Source organism: Anas acuta, unplaced genomic scaffold (genome assembly GCF_963932015.1).
Source record: "Anas acuta unplaced genomic scaffold, bAnaAcu1.1 SCAFFOLD_38, whole genome shotgun sequence".
Classification (NCBI taxonomy): domain Eukaryota; kingdom Metazoa; phylum Chordata; class Aves; order Anseriformes; family Anatidae; genus Anas; species Anas acuta.
The window spans coordinates 32,072-57,903 of NW_027076215.1; the positions used below are offsets into that span (position 1 = coordinate 32,072).

The 25,832-nt window shown below is 48.1% G+C and overlaps 2 protein-coding genes and 1 long non-coding RNA gene across 9 annotated transcripts in view; 2 read left to right on the forward strand and 1 right to left on the reverse strand.

The window, feature by feature from the left end:
- The window catches only part of LOC137849107 (ATPase family AAA domain-containing protein 2-like), a 66,672-nt gene that overhangs the window by 19,265 nt on the left and 21,575 nt on the right, over positions 1-25,832 (reverse strand). For 5 of the 7 annotated variants that reach the window (XM_068668586.1, XM_068668585.1, XM_068668584.1 and 2 more), the window contains 15 exons: positions 25,597-25,685; positions 25,104-25,263; positions 24,165-24,255; positions 23,423-23,737; positions 22,986-23,112; positions 21,825-22,008; positions 20,644-20,829; positions 19,300-19,429; positions 18,952-19,148; positions 17,646-17,805; positions 17,177-17,290; positions 16,931-17,080; positions 15,609-15,857; positions 14,791-14,924; positions 13,363-13,491 (listed from right to left, as the gene is read on the reverse strand). In XM_068668586.1, the coding sequence (XP_068524687.1) occupies positions 13,363-13,491; positions 14,791-14,924; positions 15,609-15,857; positions 16,931-17,080; positions 17,177-17,290; positions 17,646-17,805; positions 18,952-19,148; positions 19,300-19,429; positions 20,644-20,829; positions 21,825-22,008; positions 22,986-23,112; positions 23,423-23,737; positions 24,165-24,198 (2,109 nt within the window). In that variant the 5' untranslated portion in view covers positions 24,199-24,255; positions 25,104-25,263; positions 25,597-25,685. The remainder of the gene's footprint in view (positions 1-13,362; positions 13,492-14,790; positions 14,925-15,608; positions 15,858-16,930; positions 17,081-17,176; positions 17,291-17,645; positions 17,806-18,951; positions 19,149-19,299; positions 19,430-20,643; positions 20,830-21,824; positions 22,009-22,985; positions 23,113-23,422; positions 23,738-24,164; positions 24,256-25,103; positions 25,264-25,596; positions 25,686-25,832) is intronic. The other 2 variants (XM_068668588.1, XM_068668591.1) reach the window with 2 other exon arrangements.
- LOC137849113 (uncharacterized) lies at positions 117-9,834 on the forward strand. The gene is made up of 2 exons (XR_011091689.1): positions 117-400; positions 9,610-9,834. It is a non-coding gene; the product is annotated as an uncharacterized lncRNA (long non-coding RNA).
- LOC137849114 (maestro heat-like repeat-containing protein family member 1) lies at positions 1,504-2,977 on the forward strand. The gene is made up of 5 exons (XM_068668601.1): positions 1,504-1,845; positions 1,987-2,066; positions 2,226-2,346; positions 2,628-2,717; positions 2,804-2,977. The coding sequence occupies exons 1-5, from the start codon at positions 1,687-1,689 to the stop codon at positions 2,975-2,977; spliced, it is 624 nt and encodes a 207-aa protein (XP_068524702.1). The 5' UTR covers positions 1,504-1,686.

The following is a 25,832-nucleotide window of genomic DNA, read 5'->3' on the forward strand; positions in this document are numbered from 1 at the left end:
CACAAGGCACCGCAGCTGCTGGGACAAAGTGTGGTGGTTTTACTCAGGTGGGCAGCCGAGCTCCACCACAACCGCTCTCTCACTCCCCCTCTCCTCAAAGAGGAAGGGGGAGAAAATACAACACAGAGAACTCGAGGTTTGAGATGAGAAAGGTTTAATTAAATGGAAAGGGAATGGGGAGGAAAAAAAAAAAAAACGAAACAAAAGAAACAATCAGTCCGCGCGGGAGCACGGAGAGAGGGAAAAAAAAATTATTCTCTACTTCCCATCAACGAGCGGTGTTCAGCCACGTCCTGGGAAGCAGGGCCTGAGGGTCCGAGCCACGGCTGCGCTCGCGTCAGGCAGCACCCTGGGGTGTCACCAAGTGACGTCACAATGGGTGCCCACCCAGCCCAGGCGCGTGTCACAGTGGCACCCATTGTGACGTCACTTGGTGACACCCCAGGGCTCCGCCTTATAAGAGCGCAGCCGTGGCTCGGACCCTCAGTGTCGGTGCACGGCAGTGACGGACAGGGCAGGAGCACAGGGCCTTCGAGGAGTCCCCGAGCATAGCCCACGTCCCACAATGCCGCAACCGCCCGCCCAGAGGAGCCGCCGGTTTCTATCTGAGAACTCTCCCACTCCAGAGGCTGCTTCTGAAGGGGATGAGGAGGGAGGCATGCCCCCCAGGCAGCCCAGGCTGGCCTGGCAGGAGACCTGGTCTTCTAGGGGCAGCAACCGGCCAGCAGAGGACAGCTTGCTGGCAGTGGAAAGAACCCCAGTCGAGGCCTTTTTGCCGGAAGAGGACAGCAGCCCAGTAGAGGACAGGAGACCAGCAGAGGCCATTGCTCAGGCAGCGGGCAGCAGCCAGGTAGAGGAGAGCCAGGACGACGTACAGTGGCTGGATCCCAGTGAGTCAGGGTCTTCGGGATGGGGTGGGGAGGGTTGGGGACACAGAGACCGCAGCCTGACTCCAGGACTCCTTCCCTGGGTAAAGCGGCGCTTGGGCTGACGGGGCCGAGCTTCCTCCGCAGCACCACAGAATCCCAGGACGCTTTGGGCTGGGGGGGACCTCGGCGATCACGATGCTTCCCCCCAGCCCAGGCTGCCCAAAGCCCACCCAGCCTGGCCGTGGGCAGTGCCAGGGAGGGGGCACCGCAGCCTGCGCCAAGGCCTCACTGCCCTGGGCATGAAGGAGAGAAATCCCTGCCTGGCCGAAAGAAACCTGCCCTCTTTGAGGTTAAAGGTGTCACCCCTTGTCCTGTCGCTGCAGTCCATGATGAAGATCCCCCCCTAGCTTTCCTGGAGGCCCCTTTGGGCACGGGGAGGCCGCAGCGAGGTCCCCCCGCAGTCTTCTCCAGGCTCCACAAGCCCAGCTCCCTCAGCCTCTCTTCCCAGCGGAGCTGCTGCAGCCTCTGGGCATCCCCGCGGCCTCCCCACGTCCTTCTGGGGCTGGGGCCCTTCCTCTCCTCACCCCTGCATTCAGCCCTTCTCTGCAGCACTCTTTGCTTTCCTCCTTTCCAGATAAGGCATGGAAACTGTGCAGAGACAAGGCCGTGGAATTCATCAGGGCGTATGTCAGAGGCACAGAAAAGGTAATGGCAGCCGCTTGCATCACAGCTGTGCTCCTGGCGCTGCCCTCCAGGGGTCCCACACAGCCCCAGACCCCTCAAGGCTTTGGTCCTGCTGGCCGTGGGTGTCCCCCTAATGCTCTGTTGGTGTCTTTGTGGCTGCCAGGACGACGAGGAGCAGAAGATGCTGTTCCTCAGCAAAATCTGCGATCTGTGCAGATGTGTCACCGAGAAGGGTGTGCCAATGAACTTGCATGGCTTCTGCAGCAAACATAAGCTGGTGGAGAACATCATGGTGAGAGGATGCGCAGCGGGTTGAGGAAGGGGCAAGGCCCCCCGGCACCAGCCCCCTGGGAGGCGAGGGCTGGGGCAGCGCTGGCTCTGCTGCTGCTGGGTGCCGGCGGCTCCAAGGTCTCATCCTGCTTGTGCTCTGCAGGCGCTGCTGGAAAAGGAGCCCGTGGACAGCTTGCGCACAGCATTCCGGCAGAAGGCCATGGAGACTGTCGCCCTCCTCAGGTGCGTGCCCAGCCCCTGGTGGCAATGTCCTGGTGGCCCTGAAGCTGGCAGGGAGGCTGCCCGTCCCTCCCAGGGATGCCTGGCCAAGGGAGGTCCATGTCCTCCTTCATAAGCCTCGAGGCACTGCGTCCAACAGGCTCCTCTCTCTCTCTCCTTCAGCAACACCATACCAACAGCACTGCGTGGCAAAAAGGAGAGACTCCTGCGTGTGTGCTTCAAGAGCGTCTTCTTTCTGCCTCCGGAGTCGGATGTGCCAGAGACAGGAGTGCTCTACGCCAAGGTATGTGCTGGGTGAGGTACCGGCACCCCCAGTCCTGCTGAGCTGCTGCCTTGCTTCCCCGTGCTGACACAACCAGAGACCAGTGCAGGGCCGGGGCCCAGATTTGCTTTCCCAGCCTCACCCTTTCCCCTTCCCCGACCTGATCTTGTGCTGCAGGAGGTCTGCACACAGCAGCTTTTTAGCCCCAAAGCCACCCCTGAACTCCAGAGGGGCTCAGAGCCAGCTCCTGGGGGTGAGGAGGGCCACAGAAATAATTCGATGCTCTTCTGTCCTCCCTGCAGACTATGAAAGCCATGGACACCATGCTGGAGGGCTTCGTACGCAACTGTCCCAACACCAGTGTCAGCATAGAGTTGGAGAATATGTTGAAGGTTTGGCATTTGCAAAGAATTTCCAAAGAATCCTCTCAGGTCACATTTGCAGACCACTGTCAACCCAGCAACTTCTCTTCTCGCAGGTGATGCTGGACTTTGCTGTCTCCAAAGACTCAGCTGTGCGTGAGAGCGCTGTGAGGAGGATTGAGAGGCTGGGTGATTTCATCATCAGTTATTTCGTGAGCGAGGTAAGGCACAAGGAACCCTCCACCCTTTCCTGCATCCCAGAGCATCCTGCCACTCAGGGGTGCCTGTGAGGCAAGCCTCGATGCACGTGAGTGCATCAGAACCGTGAATCGAGGGTCTTCGTCCCTCCTTTGCCCCTGCTCTTCCCTTCCCAGGCCGTGCTCTCTCAGGGACCGGCTCTGCCTCCACTAAGCCCTTTGTCTCTCCTCCCTTCCTCACCCAGATCACAGATGACTATGAAAACTATAGCGATGATGAGCCCACAGAGCTCTACATCCCCATCCTGGGACAGCTGCTGGGCATCCTCTTCATTTTCACCGGTGACAAAGATTCCATCAGATTCACAGCTTTAGAAACTCTTTCTCACATATACAAAATCATCAGAAAAGGAAGAGGTAAGAAGGTGTGGTGGGCAGCGTCCGTCTGCACACAAACATCTACTGATTTGTCTACTTGTTTTCCCCGAGTTTAGTGGGGACTGTTAGTGTTAGGTTAGAGGTTGGACTCGATGATCTTGAGGTCTCTTCCAACCTAGAAATTCTGTGATTCTGTGAGTATTGTGAAGGATTGTTTTTGTGCTTGGTGGAGGCTGCCCACGGAATTCTGCCAGGTTCCCTGGCCTCCTCTGCTCCTCACAGCAGCTTCCCGCAGCATTCTGCCTATCGTTTTCCACAGAAGCTAGATGCTCACCTGCCGTCCAGGAGCAGCCCTCCCCAGATCACCTACCACGCTGTTTTGTGGTGTCCCCCAGTCTAAGCCATCAATCGATGAGCACTTCCCAAACCGCATCTTCCCCAAGGAGTGAACAGCAGAGCCAGCCGTGCAGCACCAGGGATGGTGACGCCCTCCAGAATGCTCCCTGACTGTTTGCTCCCTGCCGTCTTAAAGGCAGGTGTCAGGGGGCTTCCTGCACATCCTGACCCCGAGCAGAAGGGGGTCTGTGACACGCTGCTACCCCCACGGCACCCAACGGCATTGCTTCTCCTCCTTCTGCATCATCCCTGAGGTCCCTCTTGCTCCCAGCACTCCTCACCTTGTGCTTTACATCCCTGCCCACCACTCTCCTCGCCGTGGGTCTGAGCCTCCCTCCTCAGCCATTCCTAGTGAAAGTGCTTTTCACCATTTGGCAAGCTTGTTGGCAAAGATGCTCTTCCCTACTGACTCTTCGCTGTTTCCCCCTGTTTAGAATGCATATTGAGAGAGGACATGGTAAATTATGCAGTGAGACACAAGAAATTGGAGTATGCAAAACTTCCATTTTCTACAACATCAACTCCGTGTGAAATTGCCAAGGTAATGAGCTCTGGCCTTGCTGGGGATCTTGTCCGCAGCATCAGCAGGCATCTCGTGTGAGCAAAGGGGTCCAGAACCGGTGGGGCTGGCACGGCCTCACTCGCCCTGCTGAGAGGGTTCCTCTTGTCCCCAGGCTGGGGCTATGCGAAGGCTGCTCCCCTGTGTCCCGGCAGCAGCTCCAGCCCTCCTGGCCACCAGCAGGCCCTGGTTACCTGCAGGGCCAGCACTCTGGCCCCATATGCCCCATCCTCACCCCTTCCCCCGAGGGCCCTCTCTCCAGAGCTGCCCTTGCTGCTCAGCTAAGCAGCACCCTTGGGACACTCAGTGAGGCATGTCTTCGCTCCTCCTTCTTCCCACAGGGGTTTGGAGGACATCTCTTCCCTGCTGAGAGGCTGGACATCGTCCTCACAGCCCTTGAAGCTTTACAAGACTCCAGCATCCATGACAAGCAGGGGGCCTGCAGCGTGCTGGACGCAGCCTTGGAGGACCCTTTCTACTGGCTGACAGATGTAAGTGGCCTGTGGCCATGGCCCTGCCCTTGAGCTCTTCCAGGCGTGGTTCCTCTCTCCTTCCCTGCCTCCCTCCCTGCCTCCCTCGCACATCGGGGTCTCTTGGGCTCCAGAAGCCACCTGAAGCCAGCAGAGAGCAATGGAAGGGGCCAAAGTTTGAGTGGCAGCTGTGGCAATGGCTGCGGTCTGCTGGCAACACCATTCCCACTTTGTCCCCCAAGGTGCCAACAATCATGGAGTGCATCAGGAGAAACCTGGGCAGCATCCACACGGCATCGGCGCGGCAGTGCCTGGACTCCCTGCTTCTCCAGATGACCAACATGATGCCCAGGGAAGAAGTCGAGAACCTGCTGCAGTTCCCTCCGCCACGTGACAGGTCCTGGCCTTAACATCCTTGAGGGCTTGTTCCGCGTCGGGAGATGCACCTGGAGACTCTCTGCTTGCCACACCAATGGCAAAGAGCAGGACATCCCCAAGGAGCACAGCCCTCCTTCCCACCAATGTGTTCCAGCCCTACTGGGCCAGCCAGGGCTGCAGCAGCCCAGCTGTCCAAGGCAGCCCAGAGTCCCCCTGCCCCCAGGGAACACCAGCTCAGCCCCCTCCTGCCTGCCCAGGCTGGGCCCTCAGTGCTCCCCAGGTCACAGGGGCTGCAGGACAGCCTGGGTCCTCTGGGGCTGGCCCAGATGGTGGCCCTGCGGCTGAGGCAGCCTCACTGACAGAGGATTCTGGGCTTGCAGCACTGACCTGGCCATGTGGGAGGTGATCCTGGCCATGCCGAAGACCTTGGAGAGGGTTTTAAACATCGTGTTGCAAGGCATCCCGCTGTGCCAGTGGTGCAAGGAAGTCACCAAAGACACCTGCATCCGTCGCTTGGCTGTGAGTTCCCAGATGAAACCTTGCTCCCAGCAGGGCTACGTGTGCCCCTTCAGGCACACAGGCACAGCCCTGTGCCCATCTACCCCCAAACTGCCAGCTCCCGCAGGACGTACGGACACATGGTCCCTGGGGCCGGCAAGCCCCCGTAGCTCCCCGCGCCTGGTGCCTCTTTGGTGCCAGCTGGCGCTGCCCCATCCCTGCCCAAAGGTGGGAGAAGAAGAGGCTGCAGGGGGCCCTGCCAGGCTCTCACTGCTCTTTCTTGCAGCTGCTGGCCCAGAATCACATTTCTGAGGAGGACTTTGTTAACCCAGTGCACCTCCAGAGCTACCTGAGGCACCCAAGACCAATGATGCGCTTTTTGGTTCTGAAAGGGCTCTGCACCGTGTCAGAGAGCCCTGAGAAGGTGAGCGGGCCATCGTCAAGCAAAGCCATGTTGGCAGCCTGGGGCTTTGCTCTTCTGCCCTCCCGTCCCTCCCCGCTGCCAGGAAGCAAGGCAGGAGGCTGGTGCTCAGGAACCAGAGCCCTTTGCCCAGGGTGGTCTCTCACTGCCTCACGGAAGGGAAATGGTGTCTTTCCTACAGGCAAGGGAAATTCAGGTCGTGCTGTCAGACATTGTGGAGGCCCTGCAGGACACCAACACAGACGTGGTGCTGAAGGCCCTGCTTGTGCTGAGAAACGTGATGGCTCATGTGGAGAGGTGGAAGTACGGTGGCCCGCCTCCGCAGCTGGCTGAGAAGCTCCTGCCGCTCTTTGACCACGTAAGTGTGCTGCGGGAGCCCGAGCCCTCAGCTGGGCCCCCTGTAACGAGGGCTGCCCTTCAGCCCGGCCCTGTGGGCAGCACTCAGGCAGGGCCTTCCCAGTCTCCTCGTCAGCCCAGGCGCTGGGGAGCTCTGCTTGGGCATGGCTGGTGCGGCTGGTGGCGAAAGTGGGGTGGCTGGCGGGCAGCCTGCGATGGCAACCGATTGCGTTGCCCTTCACGGGCACCAGGCCTTGCAGCTGCCCCTGAGCAGCTCCTCTGGGAAGGATCCAGCGCTGAAGCATCTCACAGTGCTGGGAGCTCCCTTCACATCGGCCACGCTAATGCTGAAATTCCTCCTGTCCTCCTCCCTGCCAGGCGTCCAGCCAGGTGCAGGAGCACTCCATCTGCCTCTTCCAAGCCGTGGTGGAGGCTGTGCTGCGGCAAAGGACGAAGGACATGGAGAGGACAGTTCACAGGAGCCTTCTCCCACTCTACTTTCACATGAGAGACCAGAGTGAGAGCATAGCAAAGGTACAGATCTCAGAGCTGAGCAGTTATGTGGGCAAGGGTGTGCTGATGCCACAGGGTTGCTCTGGGGGATCTCTGGCCGGCAGCATGAGCTGCCTCCGATGGTGGCTGTCCCGTGGCCTTGCCTTGGCCACTGAACCCAGTGCACGCTGCCCCCCACCACAGCCTCCCATAACGCGCTGGGAAAGGCTCGCAGCCCTGCCAAGAGGAGGGGACAGAGGGTCTCCTTCCCAAGGCTGTGCTGCTACCTCCCAACCTCTGCTGCTCCGCAGGCCTCTGGGGAAGCTCTCGCCGTGGCTGCAGAGTTTCTGCGACGCAAGGAGCTCAAGCGCTTCGTCCAGACAGAACAGACGCAGAGGATCGGGGAGTGCTTGGTAAGGACCCAACTTGGTTTGCCCCAGCTGGGCAAACGCGCCCGGCCAGAGCCCGCTGCCTGCAGCCGCATCCTCGCTCCCTTCCTGCCAGCACAGAGCCCCAGGGGGCTCTTCTGCAGGCCCCTCTGCCCTCCCTGCCCCCAGGATGCTGGAGGAGACCCTGGAGAGGGTGTGCAAGCCCCGTGACCCTGCGTTCTCTCTCTCTCCAGCTGCAGCAGGACAGAGGCAGAGTAGAAGAATACCTGCAGCAGAGCCAGCCCTACCTGCAGGCCACTCAGACCAACTTGCGACTTGAGGCCGTCAGATTCATTGGTGAGCCCAGCCCCTGGGTCCCTCTTGGGGCAGCCTTTGGCAGCCCCAGGCACTGCCCTGTTGCCCCCAGAGCCTCCCGACTGGGCCCTTGCTCCAGGGTGCAGGAGGGGGCACAGCCTGGCTGGCCAGGCCAGGGGCTGCGCTGCTGGGAGCGTGCTGGGGAGCGGGGCTCTGATGGGGTCTCTGTGTCTAGGTCTTGCTGCGCGCTACTGCAAGGACCAGAACAAGGAGAAGCTGAATGAAATCCTCAGAGGTGAGTGAGGGCAGTGGGGCGTGTGCTAGGGCTGGGGGGACAGCGGCAGAGGCCCCCGTGCCTTGCCCTGCTCCAGGGAAATGCTTCGGGGCGGAGGAGCAATGCAGCCATAGGAACGAGGGAGAGGAGACGGGGTAGCCTGTGGTGTCAGGGAATGGCCTCCCAGCCTGGAGCTGGGCAGTGCCGCTGAAAGGGTTGAGTGTCCCTGAGGAAGAGTCAGGGGAAAGGGCAGTAAGGCTGACAGAAGGTGGGAGCCTGTTGTAGAGCACGCAACCAGGACGAAGAGGGAGATGAGACAGCCTACAAGCAGCTAGGAGCAGGGTCACGATTGCTAGCCCTTGCTCTCATGGGGAAGCACAATAGCGAGAGGAAAGAGTCCAGGAGATTCCTGGAGTGTGTGAATCCTCCCAAGGGATGGAGGCAGGTGGTGAGGGAACCAGCTTGTGAAGGTGCCCCACTTGACCTGTGGTGCGCAGGTGGGGAAGGACTGGTGGCTGCATTTGGGACATTGCTGAGCAGCAGCTTTCAACGGATTCCTTTGTCCCTCCTGCTCCTCCTGGCCTGGGGAAGAGTCGAGTGGGGCTGGCATGCTCTGCAGGGGATGCCTGGGGATCTCTGCAAGGAGTGGGTTTTCATCTCTGCTCTTCTTTCTTTTGCAGTCCTCCAGCCTTCAGAGAACGACCCGGAACCCATGGTCCGTTCCCTGGCAGTTGAAACCACCGTGACCCTGGAGTCAAGGCATACCGCAACGTCAGGACGGAGATTTCCACTGCCGTGGTGCCGCTAGCCCCGCAGCAGTCCTCAAAAGAGCAATATATATTTTAATAGAACTAGGTTGTTGTCTCGTTATTCCAGCAGCTCCTTCACAGTGACTCGGTGCCATGACGCTGAGCTAACTTGGAGGCCACCAAGGACCCTGAGAAGTTCCCTCTGTTCCCCTGAGAAGGCAACTTCCTTGTGAGGGGAACAGAGGGCCCTATTTGTTAGCCTGACCCTACCCGTAGGGAAGTCTGCTGCCTCCCTGGGGCTAGGGTCATGGACGTTGCCAGAAAGCTTCCCAACCTGGTTTTCCCCTCTGATTACTATCGTCTTTTGATAGTCCAGGCCGGCAGTGATAATACTGAAGATAGAAGCCTGAAGACTATCAAGCGGGACTTTAGGGGACTGGGACGGGTAGTGGATGGAGTGGGAGTTCAGGTGGTGTTTTTGTCCACCCCTACAGTGGCAGGGAGGGGTACAGAGAGGACTCACGACTCACTGGGATCCAGCAACTGCAACTCCTTCTTGCTGTCCTCTGTCAAACCTCTGTTCTCTACCACTAAGCTGTCCTCTGCTGGTCTCCTGTCCTCTGCCAGGCTGCTGTCCTCTACCGGGCTGCTGCCCTTTGACAGCAAGCTGTCCTCTGCTGGGCTTCTGTCCTCTGCCAGCAAAATGTCCTCTACCGGGGTGCTGTCCTCTGCCAGCAAGCTGTCCTCTGCTGGCCGGTTGCTGCCCCTAGAAGACCAGGTCTCCTGCCAGGCCAGCCTGGGCTGCCTGGGGGGCATGCCTCCCTCCTCATCAGATTCAGAAGGAGCCTCTGGAGTGGGAGAGTTCTCAAATAGAAAACGGAGGCTCCTTCGGGCAGGCGTGGGCTATGCTCGGGGACTCCTCGACGGCCCTGTGCTCCTGCCCTGTCCGTCACTGCCGTGCACCGACGCTGAGGGTCCGAGCCACAGCTGCAGTCATATAAGGCGGACCCCTGGGGTGTCACCAAGGGAGGTCACCAAGGGTCCCATGTGACACGTGCCTGGGCTGGATGGGCCCCACCGGGCGCTGTAAGTTCGTGGGCGACACCAAGCTGGGCAAGGGGATCTGGACAGGCTGGATCAACGGGCCGCATCCAGCTGCGTGGCATTCAAGGCCAAATGCTGGGTTCCACACTTGGAATCATAGAATATCCTGAGTTGGAAGGGGGCAGACCTGAAGGGATGAAAGACACGGTCTCCCGATGCCTCTTGAGCAGAAGGCCTTTATTGCCATTTTTCTCTGCTACATATACTTTCCCCGTAACCACTTGCGCTGTCCACGCGCCTGAATCAGTCATACAATTCATTAGAGACCCTCAGCCACGCGCCTCAAGCCAGCCAGCAATTGACCACTGCGCAAAGCTCATCTTTAATGCTGTAGCCAAGTTAATTTATTTCCACCTTGTTCAAGTTTTTGTTACTAATGCCTAGTAAAAAAAGGGGCTTTAGGGCTTTGGGGCGACTACTTAAAGGATCAGGGGCACAGGTTGTGTTTGCCTCTGTCCTTCCGATAGGGGGGATCGATGCTGACAAGCAGACTCATCACATTAACACGTAGCTTCGGGACTGGTGCAACTGGTAGAACTTTGGGCTTGCTGATCATGGGAGGGTCTATGTGACACTGGCCTGCTACCACCAGATGAGATGCGCCTCCCTGTAGTGGTTTTACCTGGCAAGGTTTTGGTAGCACGGGGCCATAGGAGTGGCTTTTGTGAGAAGGATCTGGAAGCTGCCCCATGTTTGCTAAGGGCCCCTCTGCTGACCAGAGCTGAGCCAGTAAGTCACAGAATCACAGAATCACAGAATTTCTAGGTTGGAAGAGACCTCAAGATCATCGAGTCCAACCTCTGACCTAACGCCAACAGTCCCCACTAAACCATATCCCTAAGCTCTACATCTAAACGTCTTTTAAAGACTTCCAGGGATGGTGACTCCACCACTTCCCTGGGCAGCCTGTTCCAGTGCCTAACAACCCTTTCGGTACAGAAGTTCTTCCTAACATCTAACCTAAAACTCCCCTGGCGCAACTTTAGCCCATTCCTCCTCATCCTGTCACCAGGCACGTGGGAGAACAGGCCAACCCCCACCTCACTACAGCCCCCTTTAAGGTACCTGTAGAGAGCGATAAGGTCGCCCCTGAGCCTCCTCTTCTCCAGGCTGAACAAGCCCAGCTCCCTCAGCCGCTCCTCGTAGGACTTGTTCTCCAGGCCCCTCACCAGCTTTGTCGCCCTTCTCTGGACTCTCTCTAGCACCTCAATGTCCTTCTTGTAGCGACGGGCCCAAATTGAACAGAGTACTTGAGGTGCGGCCTCACCAGAGCCGAGTACAGGGGGACGATCACCTCCCTAGCCCTGCTGGTCCCACGATTTGCGCCTCTGTGAAAGCATATTTAAGACAGGGAAAAAAAACGCTGCGCCACACAGCAGCTGGGAGAGTGAGAGGAGTGAGGAACGGCCTTGCAGGCGCCAAGGTCAGTGAAGAAGGAGGGGGAGAGGTGCTCCAGGCGCCGGAGCACAAGTCCCCTGCGGCCTGTGGTGAGGACCCTGGTGAAGCAGGTTGTCTCCCTGCAGCCTCATGGAGCACCATGGTGGAGCAGGGTTCCACGCTGCAGCGCGTGGAGGAGACCACGGTGGAGCAGGTGGCCCTGCACCGATGGAGGCTGCGGCCTGTGGAAGACCCCTGCCGGAGCAGATTCTGGGTCGGACCTGTAGCCCGTGGAGAGGAGCCCACGCAGGAGCAGGGGGTCTGGCAGGAGCTGCTGCCCATGGGGGACCCAGGTTGGAGCAGTCTGCTCCTGAGGGATGGACCCCGTGCTACGGACCCATATCTGGAGCAGTTCTGGAAGAGCTGCTGCCTGTGGGAAGCCCACGCCGGATCAGTTCATCAAGGACTGCATCCCGTGGGAGGGATCCCACAGCACAGGGGACAAGAGTGACCGAGAAGGAGCGGCAGAGAAGAAGCACTGTAGACTGACCATAACCCCCGTTCCTTCGTTCCCCTGCACTGCTCGGGGGGAGGAGGTGGAAGAGGGTAGACGGGGGAGAAGGTGCTTTTGGCTTCTTTCCTTTGTTTCTCACTTCTCTATTATCCTATATATAAATATATAGGATAATAAATAGAGAGCTACATATATAGAACAAAAATATGAAATAAAAGTACTTAAATATGTTTAAGAAAGATCAAATAAACAAATTTATTTAAAATATCTTAAAATACCTATATATGAAATTTTATATACCTATATGAGATACTATTTACTAAGTTGTTTACAAATAACAGAACAGTGTGCAACAAAAGCCTCTGGAGAGTAAAAATTAAGTATGTTGAAGACTACTTGTCGGACCAGAAGGCTGAGATTTCTTTCTTAATTTCCTAGTAAGAAAAAAAAAGACAAAATAGCAGTCAGCACAAATGAAAGCTTAAGAACACTTTCTATTACTATAAAAATAAATAACTTGTAATACATGGTTAGTAATATTTAGCAAACAGTGTGCTACCACCATCACAACGGCCTATTACCCCTTCTAGCTTCAGAGACATCCTTATACATCCAAAATAGAGAGGAGGATAGCAACTATATGGATCTCTCTCAGCAGTGGTTTCACAACAATTAGAAAGAAGAAACAGTTCCTGAGAAGCCACAACAAGCTCAAGTTAATTTCTGGACTTTGAATAATTACTCCTTAAGTTCTCTCTCTCTCTCCATACAGTAGAGCACGCTCCTGACTGACTTGTACAGTGCACTCTGAATAGGAGAGATTTGTTTGCCTATGCTAAAGGAAGAAATAGAAAACCAAGAAAGCTACTTGACTTTTAATACTTAAATTAAATGTTAAGTTACAAAAGTTCACAGGCCATGAGATCAGAAATAAATCTCTTCTCGACCTAAAAGATCTCTTTTTTTTTTTTTCAGGAGCGGCCTCCCTGAATCTAAATAATCCTCTCACAGGCAGAACAGAGTGTCCGTTCTAACTCTTTATCAGATGTGGAAAAAGAGATCGAGATGACCAGTGCCTAAAAAAAAGAGGCACTCTCTTTTTAAGGCAGACTGATCAGCACAACACATTTTATCTGTTCTCAAGCACAAGCAACTCTAAGATAAATGGGTTCAAGGATCTTCAATGTGAAGAGTGAATATCCAGCGTATACCGGGAACACCTGACTTGGACCATGGACGCCTCACGCAGATTTCGGAGGAATTCGGACAACTCAGAAATCATCTTTTACAGGAAGAGACCAGAGAATTTGACTCAGTGTAAAACTGGCACAGGCAGAAATCTCCCCAATTACAGATGCTCAAGCGCATTAGTTAAAAAGAGATTAGAGTGTGACTAGAGAGAAGTCTCAAACTCTTGTTATATACTTAAATTTTTCTCCAAGGATGGAACAACTGCTATCACCGTGCATGACTGGCTGTAGAGGGAGAGAGCGAGTGAAAGACTTAGAAAAGCACCTTCCCTTCATAGTCCTCCCACTCCCAAAATGGTTCTCAAGGAAAACTACTGACAGACTAAAGTTAACTGCTTTGAAAGGGCTGTGTGGGTGGACCCGTTGTCTTCAAGTTCAAGCTCTTTCCTGCAGAAACTGCCAACAATTATGCCAAATACAACAATGGTTTTGCAAGATGGATAAACGTCTTCCAGACTGAAAGGGAGAAGTCGTACTGTTGTTGTCTGTGCACAGACACCTAAGCAGTAAAGAGCAATGCTAAACAACCACGATATCCCAGAACACACAAATACTGCGTAACAGTGACAGAAAGCGCTAGAATTCAAAACAAAAATTACCTCCACCAAATCGGTTTTGTCATAGTCTTCTCTATGGTTGTAAATACACTGATTAATGACGCCATATACTTTTTCCAGGTGATAAATGTCAAATCCCTTTGTTATCTTAGTGACAAAGCATAACAGTTTCTGAAGACAACAATGGAGCAAAACAACAACTTTAGAATAGTATAAGATCCTTTGAATACGCTCTATATGTTTTCAGAGGTTGAACAGTAACAATACAAGTGACAGCCTACTTTTTCTTACGCTATTAAATAAAATGTGACACTTCAGAGAACAGATTAAATATCCCATAAGATTTCAGCAGGGAAAATATGAGTTAATTTTTCATATTTCAGAGAAAGGAAAGGCTGAAATTTCGGACAATCTTTTACTACTAATCAATCACATCAACGGTTGTAATTGCAAGTCGACTGCTCCCAAAGCAGCAGGGAATGACACGATCCTCTTTGTAGGACAGCTGCTGCCACAGCAAAGCCACTGTTGCATTTCATTAGAGAAGCGTTGCAGCAGCGCGGGGCACTGTAAAAAGGCTGCAGATCTTGTAGATACAGCTGTGCCAGCTGGAAAAGGAAGCACCCTTAGGTGATTACCTTTACCCACGTGTGCCATGCCTACAACTCTGCTGGCAGAACAGGTTGCTCAAACGCCCAGAGCAAAGGTGGATTAGTTTGCTCAGTCCTACCTTTAAATTCAGGGGTGGGTAAATAGCAAAGTGACTGCTTGTAGCAATCACCTCTCTCTCACACAGCCATTTCTATTACCAAAGATGCAGAGATGATAATCTCTGGCACAGCAACTGTGACAAGCTAGTGGCAGCACCTTCTTCCACTGCCACAGCTGTCCATTAGCTGTGTGAGCCTGCGAGTATGTAGCTTTAGGGAGCAGCCATACCAAATGGAAATACTACTGCCCCCTGGAAATAATGCTGCTTATCATCTAATCAGCAAACTCTGCCTCCCTCGTGTATATATATACACACACACACACACACTATAAGAACTTCTAATGCTGCACTTTCAAGGAATTTCAGAAAAGTAGTCACTTCTCCATGGCTAGCTAGTTTACGTCAACCTGCTAACTTCAGGTTTAAAATCATCACTGCAAGAAATAAAGATCCTTTTCAGGTTCTTAATACATCAAAGCATGAAAAAAAAATCCCCAAATAAAAGCCCTCAAACCCATCATTAAAATTACAAATCATTAAATGATATCCATAATAGTACTAGCAGGTTGTCAATGTGGTATTTTAAAATTCAGCAAGGCCTTTTATCTTAAAAATTAGGCAAAGAATCTGTCTCCTAAACTACAGATGACCAGAAGCAAATGGTAGCCTACAGAAATCTACACGAGGTATGGAAACTAAACAGTCACAGTGCATATGTCCTATTTGAGCATCAAAAAAAAAGCTGAAATTAGACATACTTTGAGCTCATAGCGATCCACGATAACTATGTAGTCTGTCTCTGTAGGAACTTGTACAGGGTTCTCATCACTTATCTGTTGCTGGTCTTCTTCCCAAGAATGTTCAGGAGTCACTGCTTGAAATGCCCAGGAATCTGGAAGGACACAAATTTCTTCAGTCAGGTTTCCTGTTTATCTAGAATACAGTCTCAGTGAAGTATCCTGTACCTGCAAAACAGTCTCTCTCTACAAATACAGAGACAGAATTGTTATCGTCTGCACTGAGAAATACTTGGCTTCTCCCTTCTTTCCAGCTAAAGCCACTGCTCCATAAAAAACAGAAACTAAGATAAAAAAAAGCAAACAAAAATACCCACAAACAAACAAAAAGCACTAATGAAAAGGTTAATAGTGAAAAAAAATAGTCATGTTGCCAATTCAGGTTAGGGAACACATCTTAGAGTACAACATTAGGGCTTAAGTCTCCTATTCCACATGTTACTCTGGATCCACGCATCTTGAAGTGCTGCTTTTTCACCTAAGCTGCTCGTTATTGGAAAGCACCTCGTACAATAAAAGAGTGTCAGTGACTGCTGGCTTTCAGTTAGGTACCATTAGAAAAAAACACACTTTAGAATCAAAAAAACAGCACCTACAGAAACATGTGGGCTAGGCTTGCACAATTAGAGGAGCAACATCATTATGGAATAAACTGTGTGATGATTTTTGAGAGCTGTAACAGAAAAAATAGAGTGAAATTGAAGGCTAAAGCTAATAAATAGTGCAATCCTCCTCAGCAAGAATAGGGTGCTAAAGGATCTGATGGACTTCTCCCTTACCATTTGAACTTGGATTTCCATTAGTTATAGTTCCCCATCTTGGTGGGGAATATCCACAAAGCTTAGCACTTTCCTTTTCAGTGTTAAGTTTAACTTGACATATGTCAGAAACATGTTTGTCCACAAACTCTTCTTCATCACTATTGTTTTGGTCATCTGTTGGTACTCTGTTCTCTGTATCGAATTGAGAACTCCTCTTTGCTGCAGCACGCGCACAGTTGTTCCTTCTGCGCTTTCTTTCTGACGCACCTACAAAGAGACAGCATAAAAAAATAATCCAAAACATAACCAAAAGAATTCTTTCTTCAAAATCCATTATCTTCATCTTACTCAACTGACAAGGAAAACAAAGGAACTGAGCTACCACTGCCTATATCCCTACAGATGCTGAGAAAAGAGTTGAAAGTTAATGGGGTCAGTTTGCTATTAAGATTAAAAACAAGCAAACAAACCACACACACAGCTACGGAATTTCATTCACTAAACAGTCACTTTCAGGATTTTACATGCTGAGGATTCTTACTTTGGATGGGCAGCATTAATACAACGTGAGGTTATTTGATAAAGTCACTGTCTTACTACATGAACTAATACAGATGAACATCATAAAAGCCTCTGGAAATAAGCTCTCCTTCGAGTCTGGTATCAAGCTGAAGACTTCAAAAGCTGAATACGTGTTTGGAAGAGATTAATTAATGAGACAATTTTAAGGGAATATTCAAAGGAGAAAAAACATGAAGACTTATACCTCGTACGCTTCCTGATTTGGTAAACCTTTTGTGAAAAAACAAACTTTGTGGTTTTGCCCAACATTCGTAGTATTCATATAGTATTGCAAAAGGATATGGGTGGAGTCCATGGCAAAATTCCCACTCTCACTAGTTAGACTTCCCTCCTTCAACTGGAAATCACAGTATGAGGTAGCTAAGGTTTTAGCATTTGGGGAAGGGAGGGGTGGAGTGGGGGTAAAAATACCATTTTGCATAATTAAAAACTAGTTAAGTATTCAGAAACTGCCATCCACAACATTTTTTACCTCAAGAATTAGCAATTTAGGGGCGGCTAAATGTCAATTGGGCCATCAAAGTTGTTTTTGTTTGTTTGGTTGGTTGGTTGGTTTTTATATTGTAAACCAACTTTCTTTGAACTTTAATTCATCACTATATTGAATGAATGACCTCTGGATTTCTCTCTCACATTTTGAAGTAAATTTGAAAACAAAATACCTCTGGCATAAAGAGCCAGGCATCAGAGACACCTGTTGCGCCTCAAGAACAGAGAAGGTATGAATGACAAGAGCAGCTGAATAAAATGCAACTTACCATTAGAAATGGGTGTACTGGCATCTACAGGTGCCGCTGTCATCTCCTCATTTTCATTACTCTCTTCATCTGGTTTGTCGTCTTCAGTAGCAGGGTTCTGCTGTGGTGACTTGGAGTTGTCCCATGGAGCACACGCTGGAGAGGTGCGACCTTGCAATAAAGAATAGATACCAAAGATCTTTGTCGTGCATTTTCAGTTACAAATGCAGAGACAAGTCTTAAAATCCTTAGCGTTAAAGCACGTACCTCTTTTCTCACGAGATTCTTTAATTTGTTCACAAAGTCGTCCAAACTCTGTATCCATTTCGTTCCTCACCATTGAATATGCAGTGTCTTGCAAAACATAGGCTCTGTGACGATCTGAAATTTTACAGACTTTAACTGCATGTTGTCTACCAACCAATGAAACTGTTTTGATCACAGAAAAAAATTGCTTTCTTCATAGGTTGGTTCCGAAAGGTTATCTCAGTGAATATTTTCAGCATAACAACATAGAAGTTAATTAAAACAAAAGCACTAGTTCCTTGGGAACACTTATATCACAATTCCATGCCCAAGTAGCAAAATGGTAAAATATTTACAATGTGGTAAGAGATGTTCTCTGTGGATGTCCAAAATCATCTAATCCATCTGAAGTCTACTGTCTAAACACAGCATTTATCCATCTATACGTTTGACCGATTTTTTAAACTAGGGCTAAAAAGCACATCCTCACCTGTAGATCTTTGATCCGGGTAGTACTCTAAGGCATTGTTACAGATTAGATCGATGTCCTTCAGATAGTCTCCTGCAGTGAGGTACTGGTGCGAGTCAATTTGAGTCAGAACTGTTAAAAGATCCATCGGCTCTTTAATCCTTGTGGCATAGTCAGGTACCTGCAGATCAAATACAAGCATTCAGAGGTTTTCTTAACCTTGCACACTGTCTACCAAAATTATTCTGAAAACTTTAAATAAACGCCTTCCTAAAAACCCTGAACATTTGCAATGCATCGGAAGATGCTGAAATTAACCAGTTTGCTTCTCAAAAATGGAAGGGCTCTTTCAACTGACATTAGAGCTGCTAGGAGAGGACAACAAGAAGTAGGGCGGTCAGAAGCACGTGCATGGTAGAGAAGAAACACTGAGGGTGGGAGATTCATTTCACTTTGCTTCAGAAAATCACAACAGTGAAAGCTGAGTAAGCCATCCGACATTCTCTTTGTTGTCGACATTGAGGAAAAGGTGCATGAATTGCACCTGTGAAGTACCTATTGCAGGCATCTACTTTAGAATGAGGTAACTGGGCCCAGAGGTGCCGAGTTCTTCCCTCAGACCGTAAGAGGAGCCTAATAACTAGTTCAGATGAGGACATATGTATCTGTCTGGATTTTTCACAGCTCAAGAACCTAGGAGAAAAGGGGAAGAAAAGCCAGTGGATGCCCACATGAAGAAGCCTTTGCTGATCCGCAGGTATATTCAAGTTATATCTGTCTTTGAAATATACGCCCCTAGTTTAGGCTTATCTAATCAATTAAGGAGAAAAAGGGATCTAAGCAGCCTATTGGAGGAAAAAGAAAACACACTGCACTTATGGTTGATTCCTATTGAGGAGTTCCAGATGAAACAGAGAACAGGATCTCAAAACTTACTTTTACAAACGGCTGCTCCTATTCCTGTTCCCACAGGAACTGACAGTCCAATAAATGGCTTTAGACTTCATTAAAGTAGTCCTGTAAATACTGTTTGTAATTATAAGGAAAGATCTCTGGGCTTTTCAGTGCTGTGACATGCCTACATATCAAAGCCTTTTCACGAGCAAACTGTGTTGGCATTTGGACTGGCTTTTTAGAATGAAACCAGGGCTTTCAGCGAATAATCCAATAAGAGACATTTGAGAGTCAGCAGAAGTAAAAGCACTGCCTCTGCTTCTTGCAAAATCCTAATAGCGCAGCCCTAAAAACAAAGTTGAACCTTCCCCAAAACGCTGAGAAATACGAACACTGAGAAGTTACAGACACACACAGATCAGCACTAGTTTACCTTCTGTGGGTCAACGGGCTTTGCAAATTCACTGAAACGTCTGTCAGTGGCAAGTCTGTGAGTAATGTCCCTCAAGAAAATTCTAAGTTCACGCAACGTATCCTCCTCTTCCTCCTCCAGCATCCCTACTTCTTCCTCTTGTGGCTTCTGAGGCTCAGCTGGTGGTGCTACAGGCAGGACTTCCAACGTCTGATCAACTTCAATTAATCAGGAAACATTAGCCAATTTACAGTACTCAAATTCAAGCATATGACAAATTACTGACAGAAAATGACCACCAAAGCAAATCCCAAAGAGCTAGTAACTTCGATAGGAAAGTTTTAGATGTACTTCTTATACCCTCCTCACCCGTTTTCTTTACAGGAGGCTTAGCCACTTGATTTAGAATTAGGTCCTCAAAAAAAGCTGCTCTCTCTGCCCTACCAGGCACCTCAATATTGCACACTTCTCCAAATTCCTTATTAAATAATTTTTGGATCTAAAGCAGAAGGAGGAAAGACATTTCAGATTTAAGGCCACAAAAACTCATCTTCTATTCCAAAAAGACGAGTACCTTTTAAAATTAATAATAACCTGAAGAACACAAACTGAAAAAAGTTATCTTCCTGGCCTTAAACGGCTACATTTTCACAGGCTGGCACGGCAAATTCAAATATCACCTTTAAGAATCACCTGTAGAATTAAAGCTCGGTGAAGGGATTGTACGCTACACTGATAAAGTAATGCCTTTCACCACATCCAACATCGCTTCCTTTGTATTTACTTGCCTTGCTGCATCCTTTACTTAGAACCTTTATGGCTATAGAGGGAAGAGAAAGGCTTCAGCAGACAAGTGAGGGCTTTTTGCTGAGTTTTTATTTCTCTACCAAAAGGTGTCTGAAGTAGCTAGTACCTCTACGTCTTCCTCCATTTTCAATTTCTAGTATTAAAAGGTAGGTAAGGAATTTCACTACTTATTTTAGAAGGAATTTAGAACCTGCACAAAAACTTCTGTGGGAACTCAAGCACTTTCAAAGCAGTTGATAATAAACACGTCTAGGTAAGACCCGTTCTCTTCCCCCAATAACTGAGACAAAATAATCAGAACGAGAACAGCGTGTTCCTGTTTTGGGCACCTTCCCTTAATGTAAACTCTCAGAAGTCAATGAAGTTCTGCATGTACTTTTACTACAGTTTATTTAGGAATACAACTAGAATTCCATTCCAAAGTTACTTGAGCAGAAATTGGAACTCAGCTTTCCAGCTTGGAAAGCTTTGGCCTATATGAAGAAAGAAACTGATTTTTTTTTTTTTTTTTAATCAAAGTGTTTCAATTCTCTACTAAATTGCATTATTAGCAGTTTACCCAATATAGCATGGAATGGCAGACTGTCAGAAGAAATCTCTTCAGTAAAGACATCCTCTTGTCATTTCAAGCACTGCATATTCTTGACTGAACCACTTTGTAGCCACTGGAATTATTGTATTTATTATTTGCATGCGTGAGGAGGGGGTGAAAGTCACTTGCTTGACTCAGAAAAAACTTTAAGCAGATGCTTTCACAGTATTCTTTTTCTCTAAGCAAATTTTAAGTGATTTGTTAGGGTGCCTGAGTAATAACAGTATGCATTTAACAGCACAGCATTTTGATGCTGAAAGCATTCAAAAATTACAAGAAACTGAAGAAATAGTAAGAAAAGTATTGACAAATACCTCTTCTGGGAGATCTGAGTGACGTACATCAGACGTAGCAAGCAGCAAAACTGGCGAAAATGCTGGAATGTTACGTAGTAGAGTTAGAAAAGTAAGTTTCAAGGCAGGTCCAGCGTTGTCCCACCATAAATGGATATCTGGGACATAACTTATGCTTGGTGCTGTCTTCTGAGCATTTCGGATCAGCTAGTGAAAAGGAAAGCTTGGGTAAGAAAACTAAAACACGGAGAATAACCTGTTAATACATAGCTACATAGCCATCTGACTGCCCCATGAAATGAAACTATGTGAACAGAGTGGCAAGCATCCTTTCACATAAGGAATTTCTCTGGGCACCCTTTCAGATTATCAGTATTCGGAGAACTCTAGTCAGAAGATGGGAAGGATATATTCAGGCAGTGGCTAGACACCGTAGCTATATGGCCACAGCCACAATCATCGCATAACAAAGAAAGGAAATGTCCCTCTTATGGGACACATCAGTATTCAGTAGTGTAACATGTCTGTCCTTACTTGTATAGCTCTCAAATATTTCCGCTAAAGGTAAAAATATTTTAAGGTAGTGATGCCAAACAATAAAATGGATTTCCTGCCTAAAAGTAAGAACACCAAATCTGTTTATTTTTTCTAGTTCAAACCACATCAGCGTGCAAATGAAGTGTTTAGTGAATGTTAATGCTCTTATTGCACATACTGCAAGAGCACAAGTTGTGTATGTCCGTGTGAAAACAAAATAAACAGAAGCTCCAAACCTTGGTTGCCTTACTAATATAATTTAAAAGGCGGCTACAAAAAGTAGCCGACATGCAGTCTGGTACAGAGCCATCTACTGGGAGCACACAGTCTTAGGAGGCAATGAGAACTACTTTCTGGATCCCAGGGAGATGAGCAGCATTTCTTTCCACAAAGAGATGTTCATTAGCAACACCGCCCAGCTTCCTGAGCTGCTAGCAACATCCTCACTGTAAAATTGGGTATGGAAAATGTGGACATGTACAACATCCAGATTGTTTGTGGTGCTGTCTAAAAGAAAAGGGGATTTTCAGACAGAAGCAAACATCCCAGCACATTAAAAGAAGGCCACCTCCATTACCAATGAATTTTGCTCACCTTACTTGCAACTCGATTGATCCTCTACATACAGTCAGTGAATCCGATGAGAATAAAAAGAAAAAAGGTACCTGTCTGCAGATTTCTTCTGGCGGTGCAACGTTTGTAAGCAGAACAGAAAGGTCCAGGGTGTGAACAGGAAACTTCTCCAAAGCGTGCAACACCACGGGTGCCACGTAAGAAACCTGGCCGTACCCTTCTTTTCCTACTATTAGCAGACGGGGCCGGCGTGATGTTGGTTCGCAGAAAGCACTCCTAGAACAAGAGTTAAGAAAACAAGCTTATAAATGAGGTGCTGAATAGACACACAGATGTTCCAAGTACTTTTCCTATAGATTTTCTTTTCCCTCCCCAAATAATCCCAATGGCAGTGGTACATTAAATACATGTAAGATTTCCAGTTAAGTTATTCAGTCATTCCAATTGTTTCATCTTCTTCCCTTGTGTTTCCTATTCTTTACTAAACCAAGACTGCAAATTAATATCCCTGCAATCTTGCTTTACTACTAGGAAATAAATTTGCAATGAGCATTTGTTTCCCCACTACAATCAGGCTGTACCTTTGCTGGCTTAAATCAAAGATGCTAGAGACTTAGCCTTGCTCTAGAGGACAGAAAATCTTCTGGACAGCACAGAAATAGAAACTGAGAAAAATAACTGATCCAGCTGCGACAACATGATCTAACTTTCCAACCGTGGGCTTGCATGACTTCCATACTAAAATACCACAAGATTAACACAACTTGGTGGCTTAACAAATAAAGACACCATTCAAATTTTTCTCAAGGTGTTTTAACAAGCCATTTCTCAGTGTTCTTTCTACTACAAAATTCACTACTGGTTTAACAATCCTGGAAAACAGAAGGGCAAAAGGTGGCAACACAAACCCATAAAGTTGGGGTACTTTTAGCTAAAAGGACAGATAGGACATGTATGCGGTCTTGAGTCTTTCAAAGAATGCCATGGATTAAGTCAACGTGTTCTGGTAGTCTACGGATCACTTTGGCTTAGGAAGAGAAGCCTGGGCTTTTCAATTGGGTCATTCAGAGCAACTTCATTACAACTTCAGTCCCTTCACCCTTTCTTCTTGTGAATACCAAGCACCCCTTCTACACACTAACTTGATGTTACCCCTTCGTCTACCACCCCTCACACTTTTAACAGCTGGAACTGTTTACAAAGGCTCATCAGACCTGAGAATTTAAACATAACAGGGATCTATCTTTCTTTACCTGCTGAAACAGAGGAGTTTTTTCTCTGGTCCGTCAGGCATTCCATCTTTTAATTCATCTCCAGAAACCAAGGATGCATCGTCATCACTGTCGAACATATCATCTTGTAAAATAGGATTTAAATGGTCTGAAAGACAAAAGAGGTTTGTTAACTTTCCTGAATAGCCTTTGTCTCTTTCTCTTACATTAATACAGCTTCTAAATCAGTGCCAAAACCCTTTCTTCATTTGAGAGCACACACTGAAAGCTATTTCCTAGAGTTCATCCCACCACAGATCTAAGGAGATGGCACAAGGCCCTACAAAGCTGTACCAAGTCCCACTGATGTGTACGTATAAGGTACGCTACTCTTGGTGATTTTTTTCTCCCCCTTAGAATAAAGGAGCTTACGAACAATCTTTAGCAGAATTATAAAGAAGTGGATGCTGTGGTTATACCTTGCTGTCGGTCCTCCTTTAGCACTAGCTGTGCCTGCGGGAAGATCTTCTGCACAACTTTTAAAATATTCTCTACTGATCTTTTAAAAAGTGGCTTGAAAATGGGTGATAGTGCTTGTACGGGTGAAGCCTCGATCCTGTTTGATGCCGGAACAACCTTCTTCGGAGCCATGAAAAAGTCCTTTGCTTTTATTTTAATAGAATTAACGTCTAGTTGCAATTTCTCCCTACTTGCATAAATCTGAGGATAGCATCGACGTAGAGAGCACAGCGCAGCTTCAGTACATAGGGATTTGATATCTGCACCACAGTATCCTTACAAACAAAAATCAAACGTTACATCAGTCAAGGCCCAGGTTTACAACATGCAACATTTAAAGAATTTGTAATGTCAAAACCAAACAGGTTAACAGGGAATTCAAAGTGCTACCGTTCTGCAGGGAAGTTTCATGTTGCTCACTGCCTGATATCCTGCGCTTATGCAGCTGAAGCAGACTCCTCATCAAAAACTATACTCTTGAGGCAGATGCCCCAGAACCATTTAATGTTCTCAGACAACAAGAGGAACGACAACAAAGAGTAAATAGATGAAAGCATCTAACTCTGATTGCTATGAAGGCGTGCCAGCTGCCTCGTTGACTAGTTGTGCAGCAAGGCACAAGAGCTTGGGTACTGCCTGGTACAAGCTAAGGTTCTTTACAACTTGGTCACAAGCAAGAATCCATTTTGGTTTCAGTCTTACCAATGCATTTCTCAGCTAGTTCATCAAGCAACATGTCTGGTGGCTTAGGGGTCCAGTCACGAGTATGAATCTTGAAAATTTCTTTTCTAGCCTGGAAGCAAAATCATTGCATTTTAGCTTGTCTCAAGTTTTCCTTAAAAATACCAACAAGAAACAAACAAACAAAAAAAAACCCCAAAACAGTCCTCCCTCAAAACCCCTCATCTATTAATATGCTTTTCTTACTTGCTCAACTTTCAAGTATTTTACAGTTATTTAATATACACTCTGCATTGTCAACCAGGAAATTGAATATTTCTTATTTGTTACACTGGACTTTTTTCTAGGAACCTACAGTGAAAGAAAAGGCATTTATAGCTTCAATAACAAGTTTCCAAACTACGAGACCTAAGGACCCAGAGGAAAATACTGCAATGAAAAATTTATCCAGAAGCATTTCTTTGTTGTCCAAAAAACTTCTCTAAAATTTAACAAGCTTTCATTGTGACAGTCTCATTACTTCATCACATTTGCTTTTCAGGCAGTAAATTCACAGAAAGCACTTCTGGCACAATGCTTCAAATTGCTACAATTACTATAAAGAAGAAAATAATTATGACTCAAACTACTACCACTGATCCGGGGCACAGTCAAATGCACACACGTCCCCTATTCATTCATAAGTGAAGGATTGAGACCAAAAACACAACTTCATGATGAAAGGGCCCAAGTGGACTAAATAATTAAGCAAACAGGTACAACTTTGGGAATGAAAGGTTTGATTATAGAACTAACTACTTGGTGGTATCATCTTGACCATATATATTCAGTACCAGATTTGCCCTCCATGGAACAACGCAGTGTCTCCACATATCACTCTCTTGTTCAAGTTGTCAATTTTTTTTTCCTATAAAGTTGGACTTTGCCATGGTAGCGCTAACGTTGAATTTCAGTTCTCACCTCTTTATTTGGCAAGTTGAAGAGGAACTCTCTGTCAAAGCGTCCTGGTCTTCGTAAAGCAGGATCTATAGAATCCAGTCTGTTGGTAGCTCCGATTACCACGATCTCCCCTCTGTTAACTATGCCGTCCAGAAGCGTCAGAAGAGTTGAAACAATGGAACTAATAGAAAAATATAATTTTTTTTACTGGTTCAGTAAATTTTGTCACATTCCATATGACTTTTTTCCATGAGTAGTCAAAAAGGACAAGCTTTTTAAGGACAAGACTCATTTTAAGACATAAACAATAGGTAAGTTAACACAGACCACAAGCTGATATCAGGCTTAGTAAACTGGTTTCAACTATCATTTAGAAGCACCTGTTTTGGCATTGAGTTACAAGTTTTCAGGATAAATTAATGTGTTCACAGTAAATTAAACAGGTCATCATCCTTTTTTTTTTTTCATTCCCCAAAGATCAAGCAGATTTTATGTAGGTGCAAAACTGTAATACCTATGAATGTGGTCTTGTTTACTGGAGCGCACAGGAGCGAGACCATCTATCTCGTCAAAGAAAATAATTGAAGGTCACATCTGATAGGCCTAGCACAAAAACACAGAGTAAAACACCATTATTTAAAGGAAAAATGCACAAAAACATCATGGTTGGAATGTCATCTAAACTAGATTTTTCACTTCAGCCTCTGGGACCTCTACCGATAGAGCTACTGGAGTATCTGGCATGACTAA